General features: G+C 47.7%; 1 protein-coding gene across 4 annotated transcripts in view; it reads left to right on the top strand.

The window, feature by feature from the left end:
* VIT (vitrin) overlaps positions 1–15436 on the top strand; it is a 159095-nt gene that overhangs the window by 75690 nt on the left and 67969 nt on the right. For 3 of the 4 annotated variants that reach the window (XM_033939193.1, XM_033939194.1, XM_033939192.1), the window contains exons 8-9: positions 8336–8374; positions 8497–8550. In XM_033939193.1, the coding sequence (XP_033795084.1) occupies positions 8336–8374; positions 8497–8550 (93 nt within the window). The remainder of the gene's footprint in view (positions 1–8335; positions 8375–8496; positions 8551–15436) is intronic. The other variant, XM_033939195.1, reaches the window with a different exon arrangement.

Raw genomic sequence — 15436 nt, 5'->3', positions numbered from 1 at the left:
CCCCCCTCTGTCTTCCACATTTGCTATCAGTGTCCTTCTCCCTGTCTTCCCCATGTCTTTTCAGCGTCCTTCTCCCCCCATCTTCCCCATGCCCTTTCAGCGTCCTTCTCCCCGCATCTTCCCATGTCCTTTCAGCGTCCTTCTCCACCCCATCTTCCCCATGTCCTGTCAGAATCCTTCTCCCCCCTCTGTTTTCCACATTTGCTTTCAGTGTCCTTCTCCCTGTCTTCCCCATGTCCTTTCAGCATCCTTCTCCCCCTCTGTCTTCCCCATGTGCTTTCAGCGTCCTTTTCCACCCCTTTGTCTTCCCCATATCCTTTCAGGGTCCTTCTCCCCCCTCTGTCTTCTCCATGTGCTTTCAGCGTCCTTCTCCCCCCCTGTCTTCCCCATGCCCTTTCAGCGTCCTTCTCCCCCCATCTTCCCATGTCCTTTCAGCGTCATTCTCCACCCCTTTGTCTTCCCCATGTCCTTTCAGGGTCCTTCTCCCCCCTCTGTCTTCCCCATGTGCTTTCAGCGTCCTTCTCCCCCCTCCCGTCTTCCCCATGTCCTTTCAGCGTCCTTCTCCACCCCTTTGTCTTCCCCATGTCCTTTCAGCGTCCTTCTCCCCCCTCCCATCTTCCCCATGTCCTTTCAGCATCCTTCTCCACCCCTTTGTCTTCCCCATGTCCTTTCAGCGTCCTTCTCCATCCCTTTGTCTTCCCCAGTGCTTTCAGCGGCCTTCTCCCCCCACAGTTTTACCCATTTCCCTTAAGCGTCTTTTCTTCTCCACTCCACCTTTCCTCCCTTTCTCCCTCCCTGCCCCTTACCTTTGTGGCGCTTCCCCACCCAACCGACAACAGAACAGGCCCGGTCGGACAAACCTCCCTGCCCTGTAGCCGCGAATCTAAATTACCTTCTTACAGCAGCTGGAGTATTGAAGCTGCTGTAAGAAGGTAATTTAGATTCGCGGCTACAGGGCAGGGAGGTCTGTCGGCCGGGCCTGTTGTCGGTCGGTTGGGGGAAGCGCCACAAGGCTAAGGGACCAGACCGGCTGTGCACACTCCCCCCATGGCTGCACCCGGGGTGGACCGCCCCCCCCCCCCCCACTTCGGTACACGACTGCCTTTTCCCTACCTGCCCTGCCGCAAGCAGCCGACCGGAAGTCTTCCCGATGTCAGCGCTGACGTCGGTAGAAGGGAGGGCTTTGCTTAAGCCTTCCCTCCGACGTCAGCGCTGACATCGGGAAGACTTCCGGTCGGCTGTGTGCTGCGGCAGGGCAGGTAAGGAGAAGGAGAGGAGACTATGCTTGCGACCCTGGGGGAGCCCGGGCACCCTGTCAGCTCCGGGCCCCTGAATGCAGGACTGGTAGTACTGCCCTTATGGTGGCCCTGCTGTTTGAATACAGTCAGGCTTACTGCCAACTCAGGTGAGTTAGGGAAGGGGAGAATTGCCAAATCCACTAAAGTAATGGCCTTTTAGGCCCCGCAATCCCAAACCCTTAGAGCTATTGTGAATTCTGCCCCAACAATCTCCACCACAGCAATGAGTGGCTTGCGACCAGGGCAGGATTAACCAATAGGCCAAGTAAGTACATGCCTAGGGCCCGAAATGGTCAGGGGGGCCCGATGAAAGAGGGCATCAACATTGATTTTTCCAAACGGCGATGGGCCCCTCCAGCATCGATCAGCAACGCAGCCTCCCCCATCAACAGAAAGTAAGACAAGCAAGCAACGTGGGTAAGAAAGGCAACGGGAACTGTAATTGTGCAAGCGGTGCTGCTTGCCCAAAGCTTCCCTCTGACGCAGCTTCCTGTTTCTGCCTGGGAGTATGGTGGGGTGGGGTGGGGCAGGGGGGCCCAGTGTACTTGGGTGCCTAGGGGCCCTTGATGAATTAATCCTGCCCTGCTTGTGACAGCCAAACCAGGGAAAAACCCAAAGTAAACCCCCCTCCCCTCCCCCAACACACAAAATATAAAGTTCCACAAACAGCATGGACAAGTGCTCCCTGTGCTCAGCAGTGCTCTAATGTAGCAGTTGTAGCAGTCTCTGTCTTTTCTTTCAAAACAAACACAGCAAAATGAGTCTTTTCTAGGCAGGGCAGCTTTCCCCTTCAATTGCCTTTTAAACTCCCCAAAATAGCTTTTGGCTGCTGGGTTCAAAGCAGCTAACAAACACACAGTTCTTTTTACAAAAGCAGAGAGCATTTGTCAGCTTCTCCAGCCAAAAGAAGTAAAAAGAAAAAAACTTAACTCACATCCATCTGCTCACAAACCAGTTGCAGTGCAATGTTCATTGCTTCCTCTGGTCTCAGGCAGTCTGGCTGGTTTACAGGCAAATATTCCTCCCAATCTTGCATTTCAACCTCATTATTTTGCCTAGCCTCTGGAGCATCTAGCCATGGATCTGTCTCCTCTGCTTGCTCAGCTCTCTCTCTCTCCTGGCTTGCACTGCTCTAACTGACTTGCCATCAGAGTGCCACGCCCAAACCTACACAGGAGAAGCACAGGCTTCAGTTCTCTCTGGGCTTTCTCCTGCTCAGCAATCAACCTAAGCAGGTGTGGATTTAAAGGGGACAGTGCCTGCTTTCTGGGCTGTGTCCTAGCAGAGTTTAACTTTGGTTTAAAAGTGTTTTTACCCCATAGGGTCCTGAATCCTCCCAGGGCTCCTGCTCTTGGGAAACCTCCCCAGAGAATCTGAGTCTTGATCAGTATAAGGACCAGAGCTGCTGCACTGGTCAACTCTTCTCAGCTTAAGAGCTGTGTTTCTTTGCTTTTTAACTGGAACAAGACTAGCAATACTGTTGGGCTTGTTACAAGTTATTCTTTTCCCATATGAAAATATTCTTTGTGTGTTTTTGAGAAGGACCCCTGAAGATGGCAGAGCATGCTGAAACATGGAAAGTGTTGGGTCTCCCTTTGATTACACCGTACTTCACTTGGGACTATTCATATTGTTTGCTGAATAAATTTGCTCTCATGCAGATTCCTGGTCTCATACCATTTGATTTTATTTTCCCATTTTTTTCTTTGTAACCTTTTGGTCTTTGTCCTCAGTTTGGTTTTGGTTGATACGGGGTAGAGTCAGAGAGGACCCGGCAGTTAATCAGCACCGTCATCTTCTATGCCAGTGCCTGCATAACTACCGTAACTGAGTATGTTGGACCTACGATTGCCAGATTTTCCAATTGGAAAATCCAGACCCCCCTAGACCCGCCCCCCAGGCCTGCCCAGTTCCACCCATCCCTACCATAATCCTACCCCCAGTCCCACCCTAGCCCCGTCCCCGCTGCCTGCTCTTGTCGGGCTTCCTCCCTGCCTGACGCGATTTGAGGAGGCTTTTCAAAATCCGGACAAAGTGATGGGTTTTAAAAAGCTGGACATATCCTTAAAATGAGGACATGTCTGGGGAAATCCGGATGTCTGGTAAACCTAGTTGGACCATCTTTAGGGTTAGAATCTATAAATGGCACTCAAAAATGGGTGCCAGAAAAGATCAGCACTGAGTATGATTCTGTAAAGAGCGTGTACCTAGCCGAAGTCCACACACAACTCCAAATTTTTTAATTGGCTTCAATTGGTGTTTTAATTGAAAACACCATAAAAATCAATTTTAAAAAACATTTAACTTTAATCAAATTTGTGTGTGGAATTCAGCACAGGGCCTACTGGTACCTATCTGAAAAGTAGGTACACTTAGGGGCGGAGAATAGGCATGGTAGGACTTAGACGCCAGTAGGCACCTGTGTTAGGCATCAGTAAATTAGGCCAGAAAAACCCTGGCCTAATATACTGGCACCTAATTTTAGTAAGGTGCTGGTAGGTGCGATTCTGTAAACAGTGCCTAGTGGTTGATTGACAACCACACTAAGTGGTACCTAGGAGATAGGTCACTAAGTGCCATCTGTAGGTGTCTGTGGCTATAACATTAAAATGTCCTCTAAAATCATCTCCCTTAGCAGATGGGGCAGGTAAAAAGGCCACACTCCAAAAATACAGACTTGGTGCAAGAAACCAATAAATCAATATCAAAATACTCACTGCACATAAAATATTCTTATATTTTTATGTTTGTACCATGTGGTAGCTTAGACATAGATATAGCAATATAATTATATTAATGGAAGAAAAACCTCAGGTCCCTGTTTGCCGATTGTTATTTTAACTTAGTTTGCAAACCATGGTAGGACTAATATCATTGGTTATAACCTCCCCCTACTAATTGCTCTATGATTTATATTTTTCTCCTTATATAACTTTTAAGTTCTTCAAATTTGTATAACAATTCAATACAAGCTAACTGAAACATAACAGAGAGTAAAACATTACATCTCCGGTGTATGAAAGCTACAAATAAAGTGCTATTTCTATGAGAAAACGACTTACTTTAAGCCGGCAGTTATTCTTCTCTGCTCAATGTAAGATGGCCACTGGCTACTGTTACCTCGTTTTGAACTGAACAAACCTCCAAACTTTATTGACTCTAACAAATGTGCAATATTACTTCCTAACACCCGCTTCTCAGTGCTTACTATATTTTATCCTAAAAGACTTATGTTTCAATTAGCTTGTCTTGTCCGGAGCCCTGACGCAGCAAAGCAAAACGTGGGCGGCCTTTGTCAGCAACAGACAACTGACTAAAAAGCACTAAGTGTTTTACTATTGGCTAAAGTCCAGTATGGAAACTAAAAGCCAAGTATTGAATTGTTGTTATATAAATCATAGAGCAATTGGTAGGGGGAGGTTATAACTAATGTGACCATACGTCCCATTTTGAATGGGACCATCCCGTTTTTAGCTCATGTCCCATTGTCCCCATGCACAGCTTCGGGACACCAAAATGTCCCGTTTTCACAGAAAGCGTCCCGAAGCTGTGCATGGGTACAACGGGGCAGGCGATCGCGGAACCAGGCCTCTCTCCCTGCTTCCCTGCCGCCACCGCTGCAGTAATAGGACCAGCTGAGGCGAGTGCAGTGACTGCACAACAGTCGGCCTAGAAGCCTTCCCCCAACGTCAATTCTGATGTTGGAGTGGAAGTTCTTGGCCAGCCAATCGCTGCCTGGCTGGCCCTGAACTTCCTCTCCGACATCAGAATTGACATTGGGGGAAGTCTTCTAGGCCGGCCGTTGTGCAGTTGCTGCACTCGCCTCGGCCGATCCTGTTGCTGTGTCTGCAGCAGCGGTGGGGAAGCAGGGAGAAATTGTTGGTGTTGGTGGTGGTGGTGTGGGGGGGGAGGCAGGGAAAAAGAAAGAAAAAGTTAGGGGAGTGTTGCAGCGGTGGCGGCTTTGGGGGGAGGAGGGCAGGGAGACATTTTTTTTCTCTCTCTCTTTGCCTCAGTTTAGCCCAATGCCTGATAACGCTAACAGAGATCATACAGGGAAGAGAATGGATATGAAATACTTGCCACAGGTCCTGACAAGATGAGGACTGTTCAGTGGAGGAAGGCAGAAGGGACTTATATTTTCAAATCCAGGATAGGACCTGTTTCTTGCCCAGCGACCACCAGCTCCCTTTCTGCCCACCAGCAGAAACGGTTGTGTTTGTCAAGGCATGAAATAGTAGACATGTAGCCTTCACAAATGGCACCCTACATCCCCCGTGAAACAAGGACAAAGCCAAAGTTTCTTTTGAGAAATCCCATAGGGAGCACTGAAGGTCATAGCCCTGGAAGGAGACAGGCTTCAATAAATCTGATACCTTCTAAATGCCTTTGCTGTTTTAGACTGTTAGTGCAGCGGTAGCTTGGAGAAAGAGGCGGCGGTGGCGGCATGGGTTAGGGAGAGAAAGAAAGACCAAAAGGGGGGGGGGGGCAGGAGAGAGAATGAAAGAAAGGGGGCAGGGAGAGTGAAAGAAAGAAAGGGGGGCAGGGAGAGAGAAAGACAGAAAGGGGGAGCAGGGAGAGAGAAAGAAATAAGGGGGGCAGAGAGAGAAAGAAAGAAATGAAAGAAAGGATGCACACAGTCAGAAGGAAGTGCAACCAGAGACTCATGAAATCACCGGACAACAAAGGTAGGAAAAATGATTTTATTTTAAATTTAGTGATCAAAATGCGTCAGTTTTGAGAATTTATATCTGCTGTCTATATTTTGCACTATATTTGTCTATTTTTCTATAGTTACTGAGGTGACATTGCATATTTTAAAGCCATCTGCCTTGACATCTTTGAAAACCCCCCAAATATAAATAATTAACATTTTCTCTGCGTATAGTGTGCTTTGTGGTTTTTTTTAATTTTATGGTTACCATTATGAATTAATAAGATAGTATGTGTACATGAAAAATGAATGGAAGAAATTGGGGGTGGGATTGAGGGGCGAGGCTAGGGCAGGATTGGGGCGGGGCTAGGGCAGGATTTGGGGCGGGACTGACAATTAATAGATGTCCCCGTTTTGATGACAAAAATAAATGGTCACGTTAATTATAACCAATGAGGTTAGTCCTACCATGGTTTGCAAACTAAGTTAAAATAACAAGCGGCAAACACTGACCTGAGGTTTTCCTTCCATTACTATAAATATATTTTATGTGCAGCAAGTATTTTGATAGTGACAGGTATAAAGGCCCCCTGATGGCTGGCTGTAATCTGTGATTAATCTGGGCAGACACACTAAACATGCACCACACAAAATGGCTAAGGGAAGCTGGTATGGACTAGAATACAGCTCCTATTTGTTTGTCCCATCCCAAGTGCAAATATACAAGGACAGAATATAAAAACAATAAGGTATATAGTCCACAAAACAAAGTAAAATGATGGCAAAATGTATAGAGACGTTCATACGAGTGAACATGCCTCCGTCACATCATTGGGTTACTTTTTATAGGAGCTCTTTATGCATTCATCTCTATTAGAATGAGATTATTTCTGATTTGGACTCCTGATGAAGGCTTGTTAGTCGAAACACAGCTTGTGTTGAGTCCTTTATGAATAATTTTTAATAAAGAGCTTTCGTTGAGTTGATATTTGCTACTCTCCATTGTGCTTTTTTCTACTCCTCCTTGTTTGAGACCTCTTGTTGACTTTTTCTTGGGTAGTTTATATCTTCTTTGTTTGCTTTGGGCAAAATGTATAGAACATTAGCGTTCTTATCTCCTCTGATGTGTGCTCTGTCCTCTATTCTCCGGTATCTTATGTTCTTCACTACTGGACAGGTTTTGAACCTTCTCTGCTCCTTTGTAAATGCCTTTTAACTCCCAGGATGAATAGCAGCTCCAGTTGCCTCCACCTAGCTATACTTTAGGTATGGTCAGCTTTTAGGATACACCCTGTCTCCAGAATTTCACATCCTCCTTTCAAGCTCCTCACAGACTCTGCACTTTTTCAGGGTTCAGAAAAGTCCCTTCTCTCCTCTCTAGTATGTAATGCTCCTTCTCCTTTCTCACAGAACTTGTGTCCCACTTCTAGTATGTTCTCATACTGCTTCTGGACTCCAATCCTTTCTCCAGCTTGGATGAAGAACCAGTTGCAGTTTCTCTCTCTTCTCCTTGAGGACAGGATGAGATCTCCTCAATGATCCCTCCTTTCTCCTCCTTAAAGCACCATGTGCCCAAGGGTTCAGCTGATTCTCAGGTTTTCAAATCCTCTCCATTCTTTACTTATGGGAACAGGCCCCATTCCTGGTCATTCCCTTCCCTTGGCTCCTTCTTAATCTCTAGGGTAGAAAACTAAATTCCTGATGAGCCCCAGGGTAGGAAACCCACCACACTCAAGCTACATTTTTCTTCTCTGGGGAATAAAGACAAACTTCCTTATTAGACCCTGGTTTTATAATTCCCTCCATTTTTTGAGGATCTACTGCCCTTCACTAATTTGACTAGCACTACTCTAAAACAGGGTTCCAGAATGTTCCTCCTGCTCCTGCATAACATAGCACATTGTAGAGTCCTGATATAAAAATAAGAGGGTAATTTCTGAAAGCCATTCACTTGGGCAAATGAGTCAATTGAAAACTGCTCACCCTTCCTGCATATAAAAATAAACGCTGGGGATGCTTTTGAATTAACATGACTGTCCAAACCTATCATTTTGCTTTAACTGGAACTGCCCTTTGCCACCCCCATAAAGCCGTCGCCCTAGGCAAACACCTAGTCCTGGTAAATGAGGCCCTTTCCTTTTTTTATTTTTAGAGATCTTTATTGAAATCCCAAAAGAAAACAGACAAATATAAGCAGCAATGTATAACATAAAATGTACACAGCTTTAGCAACTAGTCCATTAAAATTATATCACAAACTACAACGATTTCAGTTTTCTCCAGATCCAGTACAGCTACCAGAACAGCAAAGCTATATTGCTAAGAATACTGTAATAATATACAATGAAAGTAATTACAGCTGAACATTTCTTTTTCAATACTTCAGGACAGGTTCAGGCCGCACAAGGAAGAGGGCAGAGCCAAGGTATGCCAAGAGACTCCTAGCCTCCGGAATAGCTGGATTTTACGGCTTCAAGAAAATTGTGTTGTTGTTTTTTTTCTGTCATTCTTGAATTCTATTGCACTGACCAAAGCATGTTTTTAAAGCATTCAGGACATCAACCTTTGACAGTAACAGAAACCTTCCTCACACCAATGCAGGTAAAATCATCATCAGATTTTTCTGCTTTCCAAGAAATAGATGTCATTGTAAAGAATAGAAATTATCATGTCAGTCTATGGCACACAGGAGTTTTCTGTGCACCAGCGGTTAGCCCTGTTTGTCCACTACATCGGAATTTGTGATTTGGGAACCTTTTCCACATTATTAACATATTAATTAGCGACCGGACCCTTGAGAAAGGCTTTGTTAGCCGAAACACGGTCCGTGTCGAGTCTGTTAGTTTGTAATACAGCTGATGTGGACATTTTTATTTACATTGATTGAAGAAATAAAAGAAAGCCAAGAACATTGTGTTTCATCCATAGTTTGTTTTGTTGTTGGATTGCTCCTTTTTCTGTGGAACATTGGATCTTCCTGTTTTTGCTTCTTACAATTCAAAAATAACAGGCACTTCGGCATAATTATAGGGCCGGCACAGAAAATGCTCCAATGCTCATAGAATTCCTATGAGCATTGCAGCACTTACCTCGCTGGCCTGCGCAAAAAAACTCTAGCACAGATTAATAAAAGAAGGGGGGGGGGAGGGTTAATCTGTTGAGAGTTATTGGAAACTAACTGCTGTGGGCAGACTCTGGATCCTGCATTCAGCACTGAATATCCATCAGGTGCTGGAACTTATCTGGATACCAATGATATTCAGTTAGAACATTTACACACACACCCTTTTATGAAGCTGTGTTAGCATTTTTTATTGCTGGTCGTGGCAGTAAAAGATCCGAGTCACTGGTTTTTTTTGAATGAATAAAGGCCTTTTTAAGAAAGATTGAATTCACCAGTCTTCAATGGACATCTCCACTCCTTGTTATATGTCATTGTGTTTTGTGGATTTGGTTCTCCTGTTTTTTGTTCTAGTAAAAGATCCGATGCTTATAGGAATTCTATGAACATCAGAGCTTTTACCACCATGGCCGGTGATAAAAAAAAACGCTAAAGTGGCTTCATAAAAAGGTGGGGGGAGGGGGGTGTATTTATAGTAATTTGTGGGCCCTTTTACCACAAGCAGTAAAACATGGTCTTGGCGTGACCCTACATGGGTAATTCCCATGTGCTAAGGCCATTTTTCCACTGGGGTAATATAGCCAATTTTTCCATTTTCCTTATTAATGGCCATGTCTTAATTTTCACATTAGCACATGAGCTCTTACCATCACCTGTGCATTTATATATTCCGTGATAGATATAAAAAGTATTATAAGAATGTTCAATCACTAGGATTGATCAAAATTGCCAGAAATTATATGTAATATAATCATTTGGGGCTCCTTTTACAAAGCTGCATTAGGCTTTTTTTAATCACCGGCAGTGGCGGTTTTAGCTCCAACGCTCATAGAATTCCTATGAGCTCCATTCAATTCCTATGAGCACTGAAGCATTTACTTTGCCAGCCCACAGTACGAAGCTCTTTCATGGTTTAGTAAAACCCAGCGACAGTTTCTTATTTGATGAATGATTATGCCATTTCCCCTTTGAGTTAGTAACACTGTTGCATAGGGAATCTATAGTCCCATTTTAATTTTTACATTATAAAGAGATGAGGTTTGTATGGGGCTGGGGTTGGGGGGTAGAATGGGACAAGGCTGTGAACGGAATGGGGCAGAGCCCTGGGCAGAACAAGACAGAGCCCTAGGCAGAACGGGGCAGGGCCATGCATCTTCTTTTTTTTGCATCAAAAATCTGGGAACCATAAGGAGGGGGGATTCTTGTGCTCCCTAATGTCTCTCTATTCACTGAATCTATCTAAGTGCAGATATTCAGCAAAAAGGCCTCTGTTGTCATGGCAACAGTGTAGCTATCATGCACACTGTGTGGACTCCTCCCACTGCCGAGAGCAGAGAGATACTATTGGCTCCTTTGAAAGAGTCAGAGTGGTTTTCTTTCAGCCTGAGAACAATGTATAGAAAAGCACAGAAAGCAGTTGGTAGGAGAAGGGGAAGGAAGCAGTTTTGGAGCAGAGAGGCAGCTTGTCTCTCTCTGGTTAATAGTTTTGTAGGAGCTGGTAGAGAATTTGTCTAAGCAGCTGGCTACTTCTATACATTAACTCTGAGGATCAGTATCTCAGAACCCTGAATATATTGGTGAAGGGGGAATTTCTATTTGTCCTATTTACTCTCCTTTTACCTGATAGTAAAAGCCTCCTGTGCATATAACCAGTCCTGTGCATACAGCCAGCCACCGGACTAGTTATAGGAGGCCAGGGACTGGGGTACAGTAGCTAATAATAGTCTGTCAAACAGACAGTCAAGGGAAGGGAAGCCAGGGCACGAGGCAGACCTCGGCGGTTTCTGCCTTTTGTTTTTGTTTTTGCTTTTTTCTTGTCCATTGCAGGGCCGGAGAGGGCAGGAGAGGCGAGAGGGAGGAAGCCAGAGCAGGCAGGAGGACTGGCGAGAGATAGCTCCGCCCCCTCACCGCGTCATAGGTCGCATCGGCGCCCGGGCTCCCCTTTAAGAAGAAGGGAAGCCAGGGCACGAGGCAGACCTCGGCGGTTTCTGCCTTTTGTTTTTGTTTTTGCTTTTTTCTTGTCCATTGCAGGGCCGGAGAGGGCAGGAGAGGCGAGAGGGAGGAAGCCAGAGCAGGCAGGAGGACCGGCGAGAGATAGCTCCGCCCCCTCACCGCGTCATAGGTCGCATCGGCGCCCGGGCTCCCCTTTAAGAAGAAGGGAAGCCAGGGCACGAGGCAGACCTCGGCGGTTTCTGCCTTTTGTTTTTGTTTTTGCTTTTTTCTTGTCCATTGCAGGGCTGGAGAGGGCAGGAGAGGCGAGAGGGAGGAAGCCAGAACAGACAGGAGGACCGGCGAGAGATAGCTCCGCCCCCTCACCGCGTCATAGGTCGCATCGGCGCCCGGGCTCCCCTTTAAGAAGAAGGGAGCCAAAGGCGCCCAGCCGTTCGGCGAGCGGCAAAGGCGCTCACCTTAGCGAGAGCGCCTTTGCGAAGGAGCCTTGCGAGGGAGCCAGAAACGCCAAGTAATTCACCTTCTTTTCTCTTTTCTCTCTCTCTTACCCACAGCAGGAGCACACCAGCACTTCACGAGAGCGATGGAGGACCCAGGATCCCAGAGGTACTTTCCGGTATACTGCACAGAGTGTAATATGTACGACTACCTCCCCTTGGGAAGGCGGGAGTACATATGCAGTCGGTGTCAGGAACTGGAAAGCCTGAGGATGGAGGTCGGCAGATTGAGGGTCTGGGTCCAGGAACTGGAGGGACTGCGCAACACAGAGGAGACGAGCTGGTCAACCAAGGACACAGACGGAGCAGGCCCCATTGTGGACTAGGTGAGGGACCTCGAGAGATTCATCGAGGAGGCCTATAGGAGGAAGGTGGAGGAACAGGACCAGCAGCTGCACAGACGGATGTCGGCAGACGAGACCCAGGATCCACAAGGCGACACCGGGGAAGGACCTAGCGGAGGAATCACGCAAGAGGAGGAGACCGTGACTCACCGGGACCCCGAGGGAGAGACACCGCACTACACCGAGGACACGGACCTGAGACAGAGGAGGTTGATGAGGAAAGGGAAGTCTGCTATTGTGGTGGGAGACTCGATCTTTAGAGAGGTAGATAGTCACGTAGCTGGAGGAAGGGAGGACCAGCTAGTGACTTGTCTCCCAGGGGCCAAGACACGAGACGTCACTGATAGGATCGAGAGGATCCCGGACGGAGCAGAGACAGAGGAGACTGTGGTGATAATCCACGTCGGAACGAATGATGTGAGCCGGAGGAACTTCAGCATGGCCACACTGACTGACCAGTTCAGGGTCCTGGGACGAAAGCTGAAGCAGAGTACCCGGAGGATAGCATTCTCAGAGATCCAGCCTGTACCGAGAGCAGATGCAAAGAGGCAGGCAGACCTCCAGGCTGTGAATGCATGGTTGAGGAGATGGTGCCAGGAGGAGGGCTTCCACTTTGTGAGGAACTGGACGTCCTTCTGGGGAAAGAGCAAGCTCTACCGGCGGGACGGCCTGCACCTGAGCACAGCGGGAACTAGACTACTGGCAGCCAATGTGAGGAAGGAGATCGAGAGGGCTTTAAACTGAGGAGAGGAGGAAAGCCGACAGCTGATTTGATGTTGACGCTTCGGACAACAGTATCCAGAACAGATGCTGAACAGGCTGACTGCAAGGAGGAAGTAGAGAGACCGGTGGATCTTATGATCAGACAGCGAGGGAAACATCAGGTAAAGGGAGCTTGCTGGGAGGAGACTAAGGGGCATGGAGACACAGGGGGACTGGGTGGCACGAGGGCGAAAGCTAAGGGCAATATAGGGGTGCCACAAGGCGAGGGGGATCAAACGGAGGCTCAAGGGATGATAGTCCAGGAGGGGGCCGGTAGGGCTAGAAAACCCAGAGGAAAAGCGGGGAAGTGGGGTGGCGGGAATGTGAGGAAACCGAAAGCTACAAGGGTAAAGGCCGAGGGCAAAGCAGGAGAACTGCCCGAAATTCAAGGGGAGGCGGCCAAGGTAAATACAGAGGTGGAGGAAAAACGACGGGACCTGCGGTGCTTATACGCAAATGCAAGAAGCCTCATGGCCAAGATGGGTAAACTAGAGGTCGTGGCCAAGGGGGAGGACCTGGATATAATTGGAATTACAGAAACATGGTGGACAGAGGAGAATCAATGGGATGTGGCACTGTCGGGGTACAAGCTCTACAGGAGGGACAGGACCCACAAGAAGGGGGGAGGCATAGCACTATATATAAAGGACTCTATCTACTCGGTCGGGATGGATATGGCAAAGAAGGCAGAGGGGCTGGAATCGCTATGGGTCAAATTGCCGGGAAACAAGGGTGCAGGCATAAAACTGGGGCTGTACTATCGCCCACCTGGTACGCCGGAAGGAGTCGGACACGACTTGGAAGCTGAACTGAGACAAGAATGCAGGACTGGAAGTGTAACAGTGATGGGGGACTTCAACTACCCGGGGATCGACTGGAGTACGGGTCACTCCAACTGCACTAGGGAAACAGGATTTGTAGAAGCTGTGAGGGACTGCTTCATGGAGCAACTAGTCAGGAAACTGACGCGAGGGAGTGCTACTCTTGACCTCATCCTAAACGGATTAGGGGGGCCTGCAAGAGGGGTAGAAGTGGGAGGACCACCAGGCAACAGTGACCACAACACGATCAGATTCACATTAGAAAGGGGGACACCCACAGTAAGGAGGACAGCAACAACTGCGCTCAACTTCAGGAAAGGGAACTATGTTGCTATGAGGGAAATGGTGGGGAGGAAGCTCAGAAACATCCTTAGGATGGAGACTGTATGAAGCGCCTGGACCCTATTCAGGGACACCCTGCAGGAAGCACAAAGAATGTACGTCCCCAGTTTCAGGAAAGGCGGCAAGAACAAGCGGTCAAAGGACCCGGTTTGGATCTCAACAGAAGTAAAGAGGGCAATAAATGACAAAAAAGTATCCTTCCGGAGATGGAAAAAGGACCCAACGGAGGAAAATCACCAGGCGCACAGGAAATGCCAAAAGGAATGCCACCGAGAGGTTAAAAAAGCAAAAGGGAAATACGAAGAGGGGCTGGCCAGGGAGGCGAAAAACTTCAAGGCATTCTTCAGTTACGTAAAGGGGAAGCGACCAGTGAGAGAGGAGGTGGGGCCGTTGGACGATGGGGATAGGAAGGGAGTGATTAAGGAGGATAAAGAGGTAGCTGAGAGGTTGAACACGCTCTTCTCGTCGGTTTTCACGAGAGAAGACACATCTAATATACCAGACTCAGAGGAGCTCATGAGTGGGGAACAGGCTGAAAAATTGGATGTCCTCAAACAGATAGACAGGTTAAAATGCGGCAAATCGCCGGGCCCAGATGGGATCCACCCAAGGGTTCTGAAAGAACTAAGACAAGAAATAGCGGGCACAATCCAGCATGTTTGCAACCTATCCTTGAAAACTGGAGAGGTACCAGAGGACTGGAAATTGGCGAATGTCACACCTATCTTCAAGAAGGGATCGAGGGGTGACCCCGGGAACTACAGGCCGGTGAGCCTGACTTCAATTATAGGGAAGATGGTGGAAGCTATGATCAAGGACGGTATTTGCGAGCACATCGAGAGAAATGGCCTACTGAGAACAAGCCAGCATGGATTCTGTAAGGGAAGGTCATGCTTAACGAACCTTCTGTACTTCTTTGAGGGAATAAACAGTCGGGTGGACAATGGGGAACCTATAGACATCATTTACCTCGATTTTCAAAAGGCTTTCGACAAGGTGCCACATGAAAGGCTGCTTAGGAAGCTGTGGAACCACGGGATGGGAGGGGATGTGCACAGATGGATCGAGCACTGGTTGTCGGGTAGACTGCAGAGGGTCGGAGTAAAGGGACAATATTCTGACTGGCGGGGAGTCACGAGCGGTGTGCCACAGGGATCGGTGCTGGGGCCGTTACTCTTCAACATATTTATCAATGACCTGGAAAAGGAGGCAAAGTGCGAGGTTATAAAATTTGCAGACGATGCCAAACTGTGCGGCAGAGTTAGGTCCAGGGAGGAGTGTGAGGACTTGCAAAGGGACCTGGACAAGCTGGAAGACTGGGCAAACAAATGGCAAATGCGCTTTAATGTGAAAAAATGCAAGGTCATGCATTTAGGGAAAAAGAACCCGTTGTTCAACTACAAATTGGGGGGGGGCATTGTTGGGAGACAGCAGTCTTGAGAGAGACTTGGGTGTGCTGGTGGATGCATCACTGAAGCCATCTGCACAGTGCGCAGCAGCCTCAAAAAAAGCCAACAGGATGCTGGGCATCATAAAGAGGGGCATAACAACCAGGACACGGGAAGTCATCATGCCATTGTATCGAGCGATGGTGCGTCCACATCTGGAATACTGCGTTCAATATTGGTCGCCGTACCTCAAGAAGGACAT

This window comes from Geotrypetes seraphini, chromosome 3, assembly GCF_902459505.1.
Source record: "Geotrypetes seraphini chromosome 3, aGeoSer1.1, whole genome shotgun sequence".
In the NCBI taxonomy this organism is placed as follows: Eukaryota; Metazoa; Chordata; class Amphibia; order Gymnophiona; family Dermophiidae; genus Geotrypetes; species Geotrypetes seraphini.
Note: the sequence above shows the minus strand (reverse complement) of the source record. Positions and strands in the feature narration are given on the sequence as shown.